The 17493-nt window shown below is 36.8% G+C and overlaps 1 protein-coding gene across 10 annotated transcripts in view; it reads right to left on the reverse strand.

Annotated features, from left to right (window-relative positions):
• The window catches only part of TDRD5 (tudor domain containing 5), a 108053-nt gene that overhangs the window by 30226 nt on the left and 60334 nt on the right, over positions 1–17493 (reverse strand). For all 10 annotated transcript variants that reach the window (XM_082380846.1, XM_082380845.1, XM_082380844.1 and 7 more), the window contains 5 exons: positions 16344–16561; positions 14064–14276; positions 13414–13480; positions 1850–2050; positions 1183–1341 (listed from right to left, as the gene is read on the reverse strand). In XM_082380846.1, coding sequence (XP_082236972.1) covers positions 1183–1341; positions 1850–2050; positions 13414–13480; positions 14064–14276; positions 16344–16561 — 858 coding nt within the window. The remainder of the gene's footprint in view (positions 1–1182; positions 1342–1849; positions 2051–13413; positions 13481–14063; positions 14277–16343; positions 16562–17493) is intronic.

Genomic DNA, 17493 nt, shown 5'->3' on the forward strand with positions numbered 1-17493 from the left:
GGGCTCGAACCTGTGTCCCCTGCACTGGCAGCTGGATTCCTAACCACTGTGCCACCAGGGAAGTCCACTAATTTTAAACTAAAATGAAATCTAAAATGCTGACATCATTTTAAACACGCAGCAGTAAACATTCATACATATTTTTCAGAGGTTAATCTCTCAGTAGTCAAATGGTCTTTTTAAAAAATGTTTTATTGAAATATAGTTGATTTACAATGTTGTGTTAGTTTCACGTGTACAGCAAAGTAGCCTTTCCTTTTTATCTTTCCTAATAGTAAAAGTCCACTAAAAAAATAACATCATCCCTGTAATTTAAAAAGTCAGATATATAAAACATACTTACACAAAATAATATTTTCATATTTTATTCAAAGAAAAAAGCTTTGCTGTGTCCAAAAAAATAAATTTGGGGCTCTCAAACTGAACCCAATCTATATTCTTAGCCCAGTATTTGTTGCCATGAGGAATATGAGACTCAGAGGACATGTCTATTTATCTGCTCATTTGTTGAAAAATCATTTAACTTACTTACTAATGTGCTTCACTTGACTTATATCTAAAATGGGGGTCATGGGGGTCTTAAAGCACCAATCTGGTAAAGTGGTTGTGAAGATTAAATTAACTAGTACATGCAAGTACTTAGAACAGTGCCTGCCATGCAGTATGAGTTCAATAAGTGTCGGTTATTATTTTTTTATAATTGGTACTGTGGGATGGAATAATACATAATATTATTATTACTGTGGGTAGGAGTTGCCACAAGGTTTACAGAGAAAGTAAGAAATGAGAATACTTCAAGAAGAATCTAAGGAGTGTAGAGGGAAGAACAGCATTTGGGTCAGTGTAGGTGAGGTCACAACTGCAGCAAGGCAGCAGTGGAATTCAGTGTATGAGAGAAATCATACAGGAAAAGCATGGCTGAAGTAAAGGTTTAAACCAGCAAATGATGACAGACAAGATAACTTAAGATTACTGCATAGTTTCCAAACTTTCCTAGGTTAGGAATGCCTCAGTTTCGTCATCAGTAAAATAGGGTTAATTATAGTCACTACATCACAGGGATTTTATAAGTATTAAATAATATATTTAAAGTGCCTTTTATAGTGTTTGGCATATAGTAAGTACTCATTAAGTATTAACAATAATAAAAAGAATATGATGATGTTTGCAAAAACCTCTTACCAGGGTATATAATTCTCTCTCTTTTGATTGTGGACTTATCTCTCGATCTTCATTAAAATAGTGTTGCTGGGAAGGATAACCCAGTTCTGTCAGGACAATGTCCTCTGGCCCTGCACTGGACTTAGTGTATAAAGTTAAAGGGTTGAGGTCTCTGAAACCCTAGGATTAAAAAAATACGAAGGAAGTTTAGTTTCTCAGAGAAAAAGTGAAAAAGTTAGCACTTCATAATTTTCAAATGTTGTGGAAATGCATTATCTTCTAAAATTTAATAGTCAGATTTTTTTCCATAGTGATAGTTTTTGCTAGCCACAAAAATTATCAACACCAATATTAATGGTAATGTAGACACTGCTATCAATAATTACAAAATAAGAGAGTGTTGCTCTTCTCTAAGAAAACTTCAGAAAATTAAATAATTGGGGGTAAGACAGAATCTTCAATCAATTATTTAAAATAAAAGTATATTCTAAAGGACAATAAGCCTTTAAAAAAATGTAGTTTTTTGTGATCATGTGAAAATTAAGAAAGTGCTCTGCATTAAGAAGGCAGGAATCTCACAGATAGCGCTGAAGAATAAATCAAATAACCTTCAGTATTAAATTCTCTTATACCTTAAACTGTTGAGATTAAATACAATACATTACAAAATACATCCAGACTGCTCCACCTTAGAAGGGACATTTTCTCGGCATACAATAGCATGGCCCTCTGTTCTCAAGACATGATGGAAATAGATGTCTTCATGTGAGGATGTATCACACAGAAAAATGTTAAGGATTCCATCTACATATTCATCCACTACCCCCACTAATGGCTTCAAACCGCACAACTTCTGGAACTGTAAAATAGCTCTGGATGTCCAATGTTCCTGAAAGACAAACAAGATATGAGATTCAGATGACAGATTCAGACATGAATTATAAAAACCATATACAAAAATGAATTCTTAATGAACTAGAGATTTTAGTGGGAAAATCAAAGCATGAAAATACTAAAATAACACATTTGAGGATATTTATGATTTGGGGATGAGAAAAGTCAGAATAAAGGAAAAATGATGTAAATGGGATTATGGGAAAAAATTTATTTTAATGTGATGAAAAACTTTCATGTTTGGAAATGTTTGAGTTAGATTATTTGACCAACCCTCCCACAGAAACTATTCTAGATAAAATATTTTTTAAATATGTCCTAAAAGCATCAAAGAACTGACAAAATTGTAACAAATTATCAGGCCAAAATTAAAGGGAAAGTGGGAACTATTTTTGCCTTCAGGGTATGTGCTAATCCAGGCAAATCTGCACTTTGGTTTTGATGGTCTCACAGGTCAAAGAGGACAGAAATCAAAGCCAGTATCCACCCAGAGTAGGCAGTGGAGAGGAGGACTTTCCTTTATTAAGCTGAGTCCCTAGGGGTTCATGCTCAGGATAAGGAGGAAAAGAAATAAACTAGCCTTCACATGGATTTGCAGCTCAATTTTCACATCACCTGGGTGGTACACAAATCCTCAGGTTGTTCATTTAAATTAACATGGTTCCAGACTGGTCCTACTGCTAGATACCTGGCAGAAGCGAATGTAAATCTCTCTGGAGGTAGGCAATCTCAATGTGTATTCAACCATTTTCACAAAAATTTTTAAAAGTCAATGAGCAGTACACAGACAAAGATAAAAAGCATATAAAGAAGGCTTCCCTGGTGGCGCAGTGGTTGAGAATCTGCCTGTCAATGCAGGGGACATGGGTTCGAGCCCTGGTCTGGGAAGATCCCACATGCCGCGGAGCAACTGGGCCCGTGAGCCACAGCTACTGAGCCTGCGTGTCTGGAGCCTGTGCTCTGCAACAAGAGAGGCCATGACAGTGAGGGGCCCACGCACCACGATGAGGAGTGGCCCCCGCTCGTCGCAGCTGGAGAGGGCCCTCGCAAAGAAACTAAGACCCAACACAGCCAAAAATAAATAAATAAATTTATATTTTAAAAAAAAAGGCATATAAAGAGACAATGAATCACAAGGAAGAACAAAGAGAAACAACATAACTAATACAAAACCTCAAAAACTTTAGATATTTGAATTTCCAGATAAATTGTAAAAGAACTAACATACTATGCTTAAAATAAAAACAAAAAAACAAAATTAATTTGAAAGCTTCTGCAGAGACCTGCAATCTATTAAAAATTGATCTAGCAGAATTAAAGAACCAAGAGAACTTTTAGAAAGTAATAATATAACAACCAAAATTAAAAACTTAATAGGTTTATTCAATAGCAGATTAGGTAGAATTAAAGAGTATATCCGTAAAGTGGAAGGTGATTTGGAAAAGTTACTCAGAATGCAACACAGAAGACAGAAATATGTAACATACAGAAGAGAGGTTAAAAGATATGGAAGGTAAATTGAGAAGGTTTCACATACTTTTAATTATCGTTCTGGAAAAAGAGAGGCAGAAACAGAGAGAGGGAATATAAATATGAATATGGGGAAATGACAATAATTGAAGAGATAATGGCTGGGAATTAGCCAGATTTAATGAAAAGTAACAATGCACAGATAAAAAGTCCAATGAACCACAAAGCAGGATAAATAAGAATAAATTCACACGTAAACATATTAAAACTGAAGAACACGGTTTTCAGACTTCAGAAACATGTTAGAGTGGAAAAACTACCTTTGTCTCCCCCTTTCAACCTACATCCAGTGAAACATCCACAACTCAACAAAGGTGCCTCTGCCCAACACAATAGGGCACTGGAGAATTCCACACATCTGCACACCCAAAGCTGTGTGTACTGGAACACACAGCGGGGGCGAGGGAACCTCAGAGCCCATGCCTGCAATCCTGGCCCTCCAACTGAGGCAGCGGAGCCCACAGCTTCAGAGAACCCAGTAGCAGCAGGGAAGGTGGTGCACACACTGTGGCCACCTGACCACTCCCGGCACCCATGACCACAGGCAAGTGGGGAGCAGCAGCAGTGGGGCCCGTGACCCTGTCCCTCCAGCATCTGAGGCGCCCATGACCCCTCCTCCCATCCCCCTTCCCCCACAGAAGATCCTGTGTCTCAAGGGATCCCAGACACAAGGAAAGAGCCAACCATCCTGGTGACGACAGCAGCTCTGGGAGAAGCATGGCAGCAACGACCCTGGTGGCACAAAAAGCAACAAAGAAGGCAATGGAGCCACACCTATTACACAGTAGGTGCAGGCTGGAAAGTGCTAACTCTCAAATATGACCAGAGGCAGCTCAAGTAAGAGAAACCGAAAACTTGTGTGATGGCGCCACCTACCGGAGGAAATCTAACTCCTAACCTGTCATTTAATACTAAATGCACTGGCTCAAGAACACTTCATCAAGCAACGTGAGGAGCCACAGTGACACGGTACCACAAAAAGACAATGACAATTCTCCAGAGACCAAAGTTATGGAATGTTCCAATTTAACTGATGATAGAGAATTCAAAATAGCTGTTGTGAAGAAATTCAATGAGCTAAAAGAAAACTCAGAAAGGTAGTTTAATGAGCTCAGGAATAAAATGAATGAACAGAGGGAATACTTTACCGAAGAGACTGAAACTTTAAAAAAGAACCAAACAGAAATTCTGGAGCTGAAAAACTCAATAAATGAGACGAAGAATGCATTAGACTGGGACTAGAGCAGACCATATGGAAGAGAAAATTAGTGAGCTTGAAGACAGAAATCTAGAAATGATACAAGTAGAAGAGGAAAGGGAAGATATTTAAAATGAGGAAATCCTACAAGAGCTCTCCAACTCTTTAAGGACAGGCAACATTAGGATAATGAGTATCCCAGAAGGAGAACAGAGGGAAAAGACAGCAGAGAGATAGATTATTTAAAGAAATAATACAAACCTGGGGAAGAAACTGGATATACAAGCCCATGAAGCTAAGAGAATATCTAATTACCTCTATGCAAAAAGACCTCCTCCAAGACATAATATTAAAATTGTCAAAAGTCAATGACAGAATTTTAAAGGCAGCCAGGGAAAAAAGGTTGGTGACCTACAAAGGAGCCCCCATTAGGCTATCAGTAGATTCTCAGCAGAAACCCTACAGGCCAGGAGGGAGTGGAATGACATTCTCAAAATACTAAAAGATAAAAACTGTCAGCCATGAATACCCTATTTCAGCAAAGTTATCATTCAGATATGAAGGAGAAACAAAGACTTTCCCAGACCAACAAAAGCTGAAGGAGTTCATCAACACTAGACCTGCCTTACAAAACATGTTGAAAGGAGCTCTTCAACCAGAAAAAAAAATGGCAAAAATACACAAAACTTTGAGCAAAGTAATAAAAAGACAGAACTGGAAAACTGCAACTCTCTATCAGAATAGATTTTTAAACACTTTATTAATAAATAGTATAAAATCTAAAGGGAGAAAAAAATAAAGCAGAAAAACAAATATAGCTCTCTTAGTTTGATAACAACTCACAACATAAAAAGGGGTAATTTAAGACAACAAAAACAAATTTTATAGGGGAAGAGGAAAAGGACGGAACTTGTATAGGTAAATGAATATAAAATGCTATCAGCAGAAAATGGACTATTTTAATTGAGATGTCTTATACAAACTTCAGGGTAAACACAGAACATAAAAATAGAGCAGAGACACAAAAAACAGCAAAAGAGGAAGCTATGAAAAATATCTTAGAAAACCACCAAACCAAAATGGCAGACAGAAACACAAGGAAAAAGAAACAATGGGGGAATAAAAGAAACAATGGGAGATTTAAAGCAACCAGAAAACAAAAGCTAAAAAGCCAACATCCAACTATCAATAATCGCCCTAAATGTAAATAGACTAAATTCACCAATCAAAAGACACAGAGCGGCTGGATGGATTAAAAAGCAAGACCCAACTAAATGTTCCCTCCAGGAGACTCATCTCAGCTCTAAATACAAACATAGGCTCAAAGTGAAGGGATGGAAGATGATTCTCCAAGAAAACAGCAGCCAAAAGAAAGTAGATATAGCCATATTCATATAAGGCAAAATAAACTTCAAGTCAGAAAAGGTAACAAGAGACAAAAATGGACAGTATAATAAAGGGGAAAACACATCAAGGAGACGTAACAGCGATTAATATACTTGCACCTAATATAGGAGCACAAAAATATATAAAACAATTATTGACAGACCTAAAGAGAGAAATTGGCAGCAACATGTAATAGTAGAGGACTTTAATAACACCCCACTTACATCTATAGATAGATCATCCAGACAGAAAGTCAACGAGGAAACACTGGCCTTAAATGAAACAACAGACAAGATGAATTTGATAGATTTGTACAGAGCATTCATTCCACCCAAATGCAGCAGACTATACATTCTTCTCAAGTGCACATGAAACCTTCTCAAGGATAGACCATATGCTGGGATGCAAAACAAGTCTCACTAAATTTAAGAAGATTGAAATCATATCAAGTATTTTCTCTGATCACAATGGAATGAAACTAGAAATCAACTACATGAAGAAAACTAGAAAAGTCACAAATATATGGAAACTGAGCAACATGCTACTGAACAACTATTGGGTCAACGAAGGAACCAAAGAAGAAATAAAAAATTACCTGAAGACAAATGAAAATGAAAATACAACATACCAAAATCTATGGGATGCAGCAAAAACATTACAAAGAGGGAAGTTTATAGCAATATAGACCTACTCTTAACAAACAAGAAAAATCTCAATCTAACCTTACAGCTAAAGAAACTATAAAAAGAAAAACAAAGGGCAAAGTTAGTAGAATGAAGGAAGTAATAAAGATCAGAGCAGAAATACATAAAATAGAGAGTAAAAGGACAGTAGAAAAGATCAATGAACTAAGTGCTGGTTCTTCAAAAACACGAACAAAATTTGGCAAACCGTTAGCTAGACTCACGAAGAAAAAAGAGAGAAGGTCCTGATAAATAAAATCAAACAAAAGGCAGAAATAACAACAGATATCACATAAATACAAGATTATAAAAGAATATTATGAACAGCTATATACCAACAAATTAGACAGCCTAGAAGAAATGAACAAATTCTTAGAATCATACAAACTTCCAAGACTGAATCAGGAAGAAACAGAAAATCTGAATAGACTGATCACTAGCACAGAGACTGAAACAGTAATCAAAAGCTCCCAAAAAAACAAAAGTCCAGGACCAGACAGCTCCACAGGTGAATTCTACCAAACAGTCAAAGAAGATTTAATACCTATCCTTTTCAAACTATTCTATAAAACTGAAGAGAAGGGAACATTTCCTAACTCATTTTAAAAGGCCAACATCACCCTGATACCAAAAGCAGATAAAGACAACACAAAAAAAGAAAATTCAGGCCACTATCTCTAATGAACATAGATGCGAAATCCTCAACAAAATATTAGCAAACTGAATTCAACAGTACATCAAAAAGATCATACTCCATGATTAAGTGGGATTTATTCCACACAAGAATGGTTCAATATTCACAAATCAATCAATGTGATATACCACATTAACAAAATGAAGGATAAAAGCCATATGATCATCTCACAGGATGCAGAAAAGGCATCTGACAAGATTCAAAGCCCATTTATGATAAAAACTCTCAATAAAGAGGATACAGAAGGGACATATCCTCAACATAGTAAGGGCCACATGTAACAAACCCCCGGCTAACATCACACTCAAAGGAAAACAATTGAAAGCTATCCCCCTAAGATCAGGAACAAGACCAGGATGCCCGTTTTCACCACTTTTACTCAACACAGTATTGGAAGTCCTAGTCAGAGCAATCAGGCAAGAAAAAGAAATAAAAGGCATCCAAATTGGAAAGGAAGGAGTAAAACTGTCACTATTTGCAGATGACATGATTTTATATATAGAAAACCCTAAGGACTCCATCAAGAAACTCTTAGAAATAATAAATGAGTAAAGTAACAGGATACAAATCAATATACAAAAATTTGTTGCATTTCTATATGCTAACAATGACCTAGCAGAAAGAGTAATTAAGAAAACAATCACAATTGCAACAAAATAAAACATTTAGGAATAAATTTAACCAAAGAGGTGCAAGATCTGTATATTGAAAACTATAGGGACTTCCCTGGTGGTGCAATGGTTAAGAATCCACCTGCCAATGCAGGGGACACAGGTTCGATCCCCGGTCCAGGAAGATCCCACATGCCGCGGAGCAACTAAGCCCGTGCGCCACAGCTACTGAGCCTGCACTCTAGAGCCCACGAGCCACAACTACTGAAGCCCGCGTGCCTAGAGCCCATGCTCCACAACAAGGGAAGCCACTGCAACGAGTAGCCCGCGCACCGCAACGAAGAGTAGCCCCCACTCGCCTCAACTAGAGAAAAGCCCGCGCACAGCAACAAAGACCCAACGCAGCCAAAAATAAAATAAATTAAATAAATAAATTAAAAAAAAAAGAACTCATACAACTCAAAACAATAAAAACAAACAACCTGATTTAAAAATGGGCAGAGGAACAGAATAGACATTTTTCCAAAGAAGACATACGTATGGTTAACAGGTACATGAAAAGATGCTCAACATCACTAATTACTATGGAAATGCAAAACAAAACCATGATAAGATAGCACCTCACACCTGTCAGAACGGCTATTATCAAAAAGGCAAGAAATAAGTGGTGGCAAGGATGTGGAGAAAAAGGGAAACCTGTTGGTGGGAATGTAAATTGGTACCTCCACTATGGAAGACAGTATGGAGAGTCCTCAAAAAACTAAGATTAGAACTATCATATGATCCAGCTATCCCACTTCTGGGTATTTATTCAAAGAATATGAAAACACTAATCTGAAAAGATACCTCAACCCCCATGTTCTTTGGCATTATTTACAATAGCCAAGATATGGAAACAACTGAAGTGCCCATCAACAGAAAAAAGGTAAAGAAGATGTGGTATACATGTACATGACAGAAAACTGCTCAGCTTTAACAAAAAGATAAATGTCTTGCCATTTGCAACAACATGGATGGAACTTGAGCATTTTATGCTAAGTAAAATAAGTCAGAGAAAGAGAACTACCACATGATTCCACTGATGTGGAGTATTAAAAAAAAACAAATAAACAAACAAAAATAAAATAATGTACAAACCAAACCAAACAAAAACAAATACATATATATGGAGAACAGAGTAGTGATTACCAGAGGGGAAGGGGGGAGGGCAAAATGGGTAAAGGGGGTCAGGCCAACTATGGTTACAGATGGAAAATAAATTTTTAGTAGTGAACACGTGGTAGGGTATCCAGAAGTAGAAATATAATGTTGTACACATGAAACTTATAAAATGTTATAAATCAACATTACCTCAATTACAAATAAATAATTTTGTTTCCTAAAGAGTAAATTTACAGTTTCAATTTCATTAGCAGATAGTTTTAATGTCATCCTGAAATTGTTAGAAGCATAGTATCCTTTGAAAAAATATCCTAGGGCTTCCCTGGTGGCACAGTGGTTAAGAATCTGCCTGCCAATGCAGGGAACGTGGGTTCAAGCCCCGGTCCAGGAAGATCCCACATGCTGCGGAGCAACTAAGCCCATGTGCCACAACTACTGAGCCTGCACTTGAGAGCCCGTGAGCCACAACTACTGAGGTTGCGTGCCACAGCTACTGAAGCCCGCGTGCCTAGAGCCTGTGCTCTGCAACAAGAGAAGCCCCTGCTCGCCGCAGCTAGAGAAAGCCTGTGCACAGCAACAAAGACCCAAAGCAGCCAAAAATAAATAAATAAATATATAAATTTATAAAAAAGAAAGAAAGAAGAAATATCCTGGATTATTGAGAAGGTCTTTCTTCTATACAGATAGCAAATATCTATAAAATAAAAATCAACCCTGCTTTTTAAAAAAGCTGAAGAACACAAGTAAGAAATACGAAATCTTAAAAACAGCCACAGACAAAAAGGATATTGCCTTCAAAGGAACATCCATTAGATGGACAGCTGGCTTAAATATCATAAGGGAAACCAGAAGCCAGTGTAATGATACCTGCCATGTGCTGAAGATAGTAACTGCCAACCTAGAATTCTATACCTACTGAACATATCTTTCAAGAATAAGCACAAAATGATATTTTCAGGTGAACATAAGTGAGTTTGCCATCAACAAACCCTTACAAAATGAAATCCTAAAAGATACAGTTCAAATAGAAAGAAAATGTTCCCAGAGGGTTTGAGCAGCAAGACTGAAGAGCTAAGAAACTGAGAAATACGTGACTAAATCTAAATGGACATTATTATTATTATATGCAGTTATTTTCTTGAGGGGTTACAAACAATAACGTTAATTACAAAACAAAAATAGATCAGAAAAGGACGTTAAAGAAATTCGTGTTCTAATGTCCTTGCACTGCTACACACATATGCTGTACTTCCTAGAGTAATCACTGAAATAACATAGTGGAATGATTAAAAACCCTCTTCAAAATAAGGCATACAAGGTGAGAAAAAGAATAGGTAAGCCAGTGACTTTTCACTAGGGCCACTGGGTTCTCTACAGTCCTTGCAAAGTTTAGCTGTCATCTAAGGATTTGGGCGGATTTTATATCCGTACAATGATTTTGGAATGCACCCATTCTATGGCTCCCACCCTTTAAGTATTACACCCTAACTTCTAGCTGTTCTGCTATTCCCAAACAATGTCCTCTAATCCTGCAAGCCAGCAAGGCTGTAGACTGGGGAGTGACCTCAGGAAAGAAGCCGAAAAGTTCCTGATCTTACCTATTGTGGTTTGACTTCCAAGGGTAGACTTCTACTTTTCTGCCTGCTTTAGATTTTGTATATGAGAGTATTAGCTCACCAAACCAGAACAAAGATATAGAAATAAAGATATGAATGAGATACATTCAGTTAAAAAGATTTATTGAGCACCTACCATGCACCAAACATTGATCTAGGCACTGGAGATACAGTGGTAAATATGACAGACAATATCCCTGATCTCAGGAACTACAATGTTGTATGTGAACAAACAATTAAGGTAACACCAGACAGTGTTATAAAGATAAAACAAGGGACTTCCCTGGTGGTGTAATGGTTAAGAATCTGTCTTGCAATGCAGGGGATGACAGTTCGATCTCTGGTTGGGGAACTAAGATCCCACATGCCATGGGACAGAAAGCCCGTGCACCACAACTACTGAGCCCACGTGCTCTGGAGTCCGTGAGCCAGAACTAGAGAGCCCATGTGCCACAACTACTGAGCCCGCACACTCTGGAGCCCATGCACCACAACTAGAGAGCCTGCATGCTGCAACTAATGAGCCTGCACACTCTGGGGCCTGCATGCCACAACTAAGACCCGATGCAGCCAATAAATAAATAAATAAATAAATAAATATTAATGGTACAGATGAAACTATTTGCAGGGCAGACATAGAGAATGCACGGGTGGACACAGTGGGCGAAGGGGAGGGTGGGATGAATTGGGATATTAATTTTGACATAAATACACTACTATGTGTAAAATAGATAGCTAGTGGGAACCTGCTGTATAGCACAGGGAGCTCAGCCCGGTGCTCTGTGATGGCCTAGGTGGGTGGGATGGGTTGGGGAGGGAGGTCCATGAGGGAGGGGATGTGTGTGTGCTTATGGCTGATTCACTTCACTGTGCGACAGAAACTAGCACAACATTGTAAAGCAATTATACTCCAATTAAAATAAATAAATTTTTTTTTAAAAGAAAGATAAAACAAAATGATGATGAATCATTTTGACTGAAGAGGAAGAGTGCACTTTAAATTGACTGGTCAAGGAAGTCCTTCTCGGGGAAATAACATTTGGGCTTAAATTTGAACAACAAGAAGGAGCCAACCATGAGAATTCTTTGAATAAGCTATTTCAGTGACCAGCATGGGCAAAAGCCCTAAGGCCAGAAGCAGTTTAGGAAGGAAATTGCAAAGAAAACGAAAAATGGAAGCCACCTGGCTGATATGAGAGTAACGGACATTGGCTACGAGTGGGTCACAAATTTAGCCCTGGCCTCCCTGATGGAAGTACTAAAAAGAAACCTAGTCAGGGCTAAAATACACCCTAGAAAACAATGCTGAGTAGTGACTCGCACAAAAACCATACTTTGCGTAATTATTTATAATACTCAAAAATCAGAAGTGGACTGAATTAGTCTAACAAAAAGGAACAGTTAAACAGACTACAATGCACGTTTAGCTAATAGATTACTTATGTACCTATTAAAATTGAGAACTATAACATGTAAATGTATTTATGCTATAATGTTGAGTGGAAAAATGGAATATAAAATAATATGATTACTATTTTATATAAGCCTAAAAACCCTACAAAACCCTCATCCCCAACATCCAATAAACTAAACTGAAAGAAACTCATATCAAATTTCTAAATTGAATGCATTTGAATGGTGGAATTACAGATAATGTTTTTTCTTTTTCTTTTCTCTTTATTGTGTTTTTCAGATAAAAAAAAAAGTAAGGAATAATCCACGTATATGTTAGCAACTGCTAAGTTATTTAGGTTAAACAGACAAATATGGTGTAATAAATGTGAATGGCATGTATAATTAAGAGTTCTGAGGGAAAAAACATAAAATTAGGTGCATAATTATAGCTACATAAACAAATGTATCTATATGGATGAAAATGCCTCCTGCTCCATCCCACTCCAATCATCTCCCACCACTAGAGAATTCTTTAAAAAACATATATCTGATTGTGGCAGTTCCCTTTAGTTGCTCCCCAGTCTGGACATTGTGTCCAGACTCCTGCACATGGCTATGGGTCTCCACCTTAGTTTACTGTCTACTTCTCTGACATCGTTTGCCATGCACCAATTCCAGCACATCCTCTATTATGTAGCCAAACAGAACCACTTAAAATTCCTCATATTTGAGATATTTCATGCTGCTCTCCCTTTGCCTGAAATGTCTTTCTTTTCTTGTTTGTCCAGTTATAGAACTAATCTTCCTTCAAAGTTTCATGCAAATGCCACCTCTATTATGGTGCCTTCTCTGATTACCCCGAACAGAGATGAGCGCTCTTTCTTTTGCATCTCTACCATACGCTGCAAAATTTTCTAGCAAATAGGACACAGCACAATTATTTCTGTCTACGTGCCTATCTTTCATACTGTCTACAATGATTTCTTTGAGGGCTCATTCTATGTTTTATTTTTGTATTCTGAGAACCTAGAATTGTTCTTGGCATCAAATGTTTGCTGATTAAACAGGAAACAAGCAAACATACCTCTACTGGTCTCACCCAAGCCAAAGAACAGGGGATAGCCTGAGCTGGAAGCCTGGTGTAGCAGCACCTGCAACAGATAATCAAATATATGAATATTTAATCATATTTCAAAACTGGATTTTATGGCATCTCTTACCCATTCCTTGATTTAAGCTTTTCACACGATTTCAGAGTATTTTACTCATGCATTTTAAAATTAATGCCTTACACTTTAAAGTAACCTAAGAAATACACTTGTAAAAACATAATAGTCTTTGAAAACCATGCAATTAAAATATAGGTAGGATATGTATAACTGAAAATAAATAAATAAATAAAATATAGGTAGGAACAGTTCAACCTTCATGCTATATAAATGCAACTCTTAACATGACCCAAAGAATGATTTTCTTAACATAAGATTGAAATTTAGTCTCATGGTTCATTCAGATTCACAGTCATGTGAAAGAAGACGCGAGAGACTGTAATCCAACTGTGATTATAATGACCAAATGACCATTTGCCAAACCTGCACTAAGATGAAAGGGGGTGGAATGGAGGGTAGGATGGAGGGAGAGAGGCAGGAGGAAAGGAAGAGAGATCCTAAGCCCACAGAGCTTCAGCATTACAGCTCAAAACTTAAGTTGTCCTTATTCAGTTTATTAACTCACTTGAGGAACCTCAGGGAGGACTTCTGAACAGTTCCAATATTTCCGAAGTCTGGATAGAACACTTCAACTTCCTGTTTCCCAAGAATTCGATGGATAATGACCCGATACCACCACTTATCCTCAGAAATCCTTACACAACAGAGATGTCCCGGTTGGATAAAATACTCTGGCATGGCATATCGATCAGAAACCAGCTGATTAGAATAACAGCGCCTGCGGAATTCCATAATACACAGAAACCCATAGGGGAAGAAAAAATTAAAGATCATTTTTATTGATGTATCAAGAGCAGGAATGTCTTGGCAAAAAACAAAGAAAAAAATCCTCACTTTTTCTGATTTGGTAATGTTTATTATTAATACCAACTAATTTTCTTTTTCTTGTCCAAATCCCTTCTCTTTATCAACAAACTTCTTCCAACAGAAACTAAGTGATTATTATGTAACATTATGCCAGGTGTTCTTGGGTGGGAGGTGAGTATATAATGTGGTAAAGTTAGAAAAAAACTTTTGCAGAGATACAAAGTAAATTATTCTTCTATGTGGCACCAATGTAAAAATCAGACATTTGTTGTACATGAATAAATCTAAAGTAACTGAAAATGTAAACATTTTACATAGTGTTTACTAACAAAGGACATGATTTTTCACTAGAGAAAAGATAATTTAGAGCAGTAGCTCTCTAAGTGTAGTTCACAAATCCCTGGGACCTTGACACCCTTTCAAAAAGTTCCTAAGATCAAAGCTATTTTAATATTTTAGTATTATTATAAAAATAGTTATTTGCCCTTTTCACTATGTTAATATTTGCATTGATGCTGTAAAAGCAAGGGTGGGTAAAATTCCCGGTGCCTTTGCTAAATCAAGGCAGTGGCATCCAACTGTACTAGTAAACATTTATTTTTCACTGCCATGCATTCACATTAAATAAAAAAGAAAGAAAAAAGAGGCTACTTTCACTTAAGAATGTCCTTGATAAAGCAATAAAAATTATTAAGTTTATTAAATCTCAACCACTATCTTTTCAATATTCTCTGTAACAAAATGCAAGTACAAGTAAAATACTTCCCAAGTTGTTTTAATGAAAAGCACTTTTGCATTTCAGCTGTGAACTGAATTAGCTGCTTTTTGTGTGTGTGTGGAGATTTATTTTTACTTGGAAGATGAACTAGACACTGTTTTCATGGAACACCATTTTTGCTTGAAAGGTCACTCACAAACTATGTTTATTCAGACTTGGGTATTTGCCACACATTTTCTCAAAAATGAAGCAAGCCTGCCACTTCAAGGTAAACACTGACAGTATTTATTGTCAATGATAAAATTCAAAAGCTTTCAAATGAAAATTAGGATTTTGGCAATGCTGCATCCACCACCATAAACATGACAGTTTCCTAATACTTAATACTTTTCTGATGCAGTCAGTGATAATATTAATGAATGTGATTTTTTAAAGATATATTGTGTGATGAAACATGTCAACATCTGGAAGATCTATATAACTCAGTGAACCAGTATTTTCCAAAAGACCAATACATGATGTTTTAAAATCGTACATGGTAGTAAAATTCAGGGCCAGTTCCACTGAGTCCACACTGAGAAGTTCCCTATGCTTACTTTAATGTTAAGCTACTGCTGTCTTGAAATTCTTAATACTTTTTAAACAAGGAGTCTTACATTTTAATTTTGCACTGGAGCCTGCAATTACATAGCTAGTCCTGGATCCATTCAAAGTGCAAAGGCAGAAAATGTATTTTAACATAGTAGAGTTCGAGAAGTTCAAATTCCACACTGAAACTAACTTCAAGAAACTACCACTTGTCAAGTTTCAGTATACTATCAAAGAGTATTCACAATTTTATGAAAAGGCTATTAAAATACTCCTTTTCCCAATTATGTATCTGTCAGAGGCCAGATGTTTTCATGTACTTCCACCAAAATAATGTATTTCAAGAAATTAAAGACAGAAGCAGATACTGAAATCCAACTTTCTTCTAGTAAGCCGGATATTAGAGATCTGCAAAAATGTAAAACAGTGCACTCTTCTAATTTTCATAAAAGTTATTTTTCATCAAATGTTATTTATATTCATAAAAATGAATTTATCATTATTTTTAAACAATATTTTAAATTTTTTACAGTTTTAATTTCTATATGATAAATATTGATAAACAAAAGTTCTCTTGGGTCCTTAATTTTTAAGAGCCCTGAGACCAAAATGTTTGAGAACTGACTTAGAATGAGATACATGAAAAATACATTGAAAACAACAGATTCCTACCGCATTTCAATCATCATGTCTTCAAGTAACTCTGATGAATCCCTGCTATAGATTCGGATGTAGAATTGACTAGGAGAGATGATATACTCCACAAAGACCCCCACGAGGGTACTGGTACCTAATGGGGGTAGTTTGCATAATTTCTTGTCCCGTACAGCATCAGGTGGGATATCATGATTTGCCATTGCCAAGTTGAGCTGTGATTTAATTTCTACTTGCTACAAGTTAAAAAAAAATCAAAGAAACCACTATAAATCTTTGAGTAACATTTCAAACTCTATGACAACGTTTCTTAAAATATATTTCATGAGTCACCTTTATCAGAATCACCTGGCAAATTATAAAAATGAAAATTCTTAGGCTTTAGCCCAGACTCACTCACTAGAAGTGAGGCCCACAATTATGCCTTTAAAAAAATTCCCTAGGTGATCCTTACCTACATTAAAATATTAAAAGTACTGTCTTACGATATTAGGTAAAGAGTGAAAAGTGTGTCACACAACTGCCCTATGTAAAATTGAAAACATCGTACTTCAAATACTTAGGCTGAACTAAGAGTCTCATCCTACCCAATTCTACCAACAAAGGCAACTTTAAAGAATGGATTTAAAAAAAAAAAAAAAAAAGAATGGATTAAATTTCAGGGCTTCCCTGGTGGCACAGTGGTTAAGAATTTGCCTGCCATTGCAGGGGACACGGGTTCAAGCCCTGGTCCGGGAAGATCTAACATGCCGCGGAGCAACTAAACCCTTGCGCCACAACTAATACTTAATACTTTTAAGTACTTAATACTTTTAAGGCTTAATACTGAGCCTGCGCTCTAGAGCCTGTGAGCCACAACTACTGAGCCCACGTGCCACAACTACTGAAGCCCGCGTGCCTAGAGCCTGTGCTCCGCAACAAGAAAAGCCACTGCAAGGAGAAGCCCGCGCACTGCAACGAAAAGTAGCCCCCGCTCGCCGCAACTAGAGAAAGCCCACACGCAGTGACGAAGACCCAACACAGCCAAAAAAAAAATAAATAATTAAAATTAAAAAAAAAAGAATGGATTAAATTTCAGACTAGTGTTCCGATCAAAAATACGGTTTCTCAAACACTCTCATTCTCAAATATATTATGTTCCTTCAGGCCTTTCTATTGTCCTCTAGAA

This window comes from Balaenoptera borealis (assembly GCF_965194805.1).
Source record: "Balaenoptera borealis genome assembly, chromosome: 1".
Classification (NCBI taxonomy): Eukaryota; Metazoa; Chordata; class Mammalia; order Artiodactyla; family Balaenopteridae; genus Balaenoptera; species Balaenoptera borealis.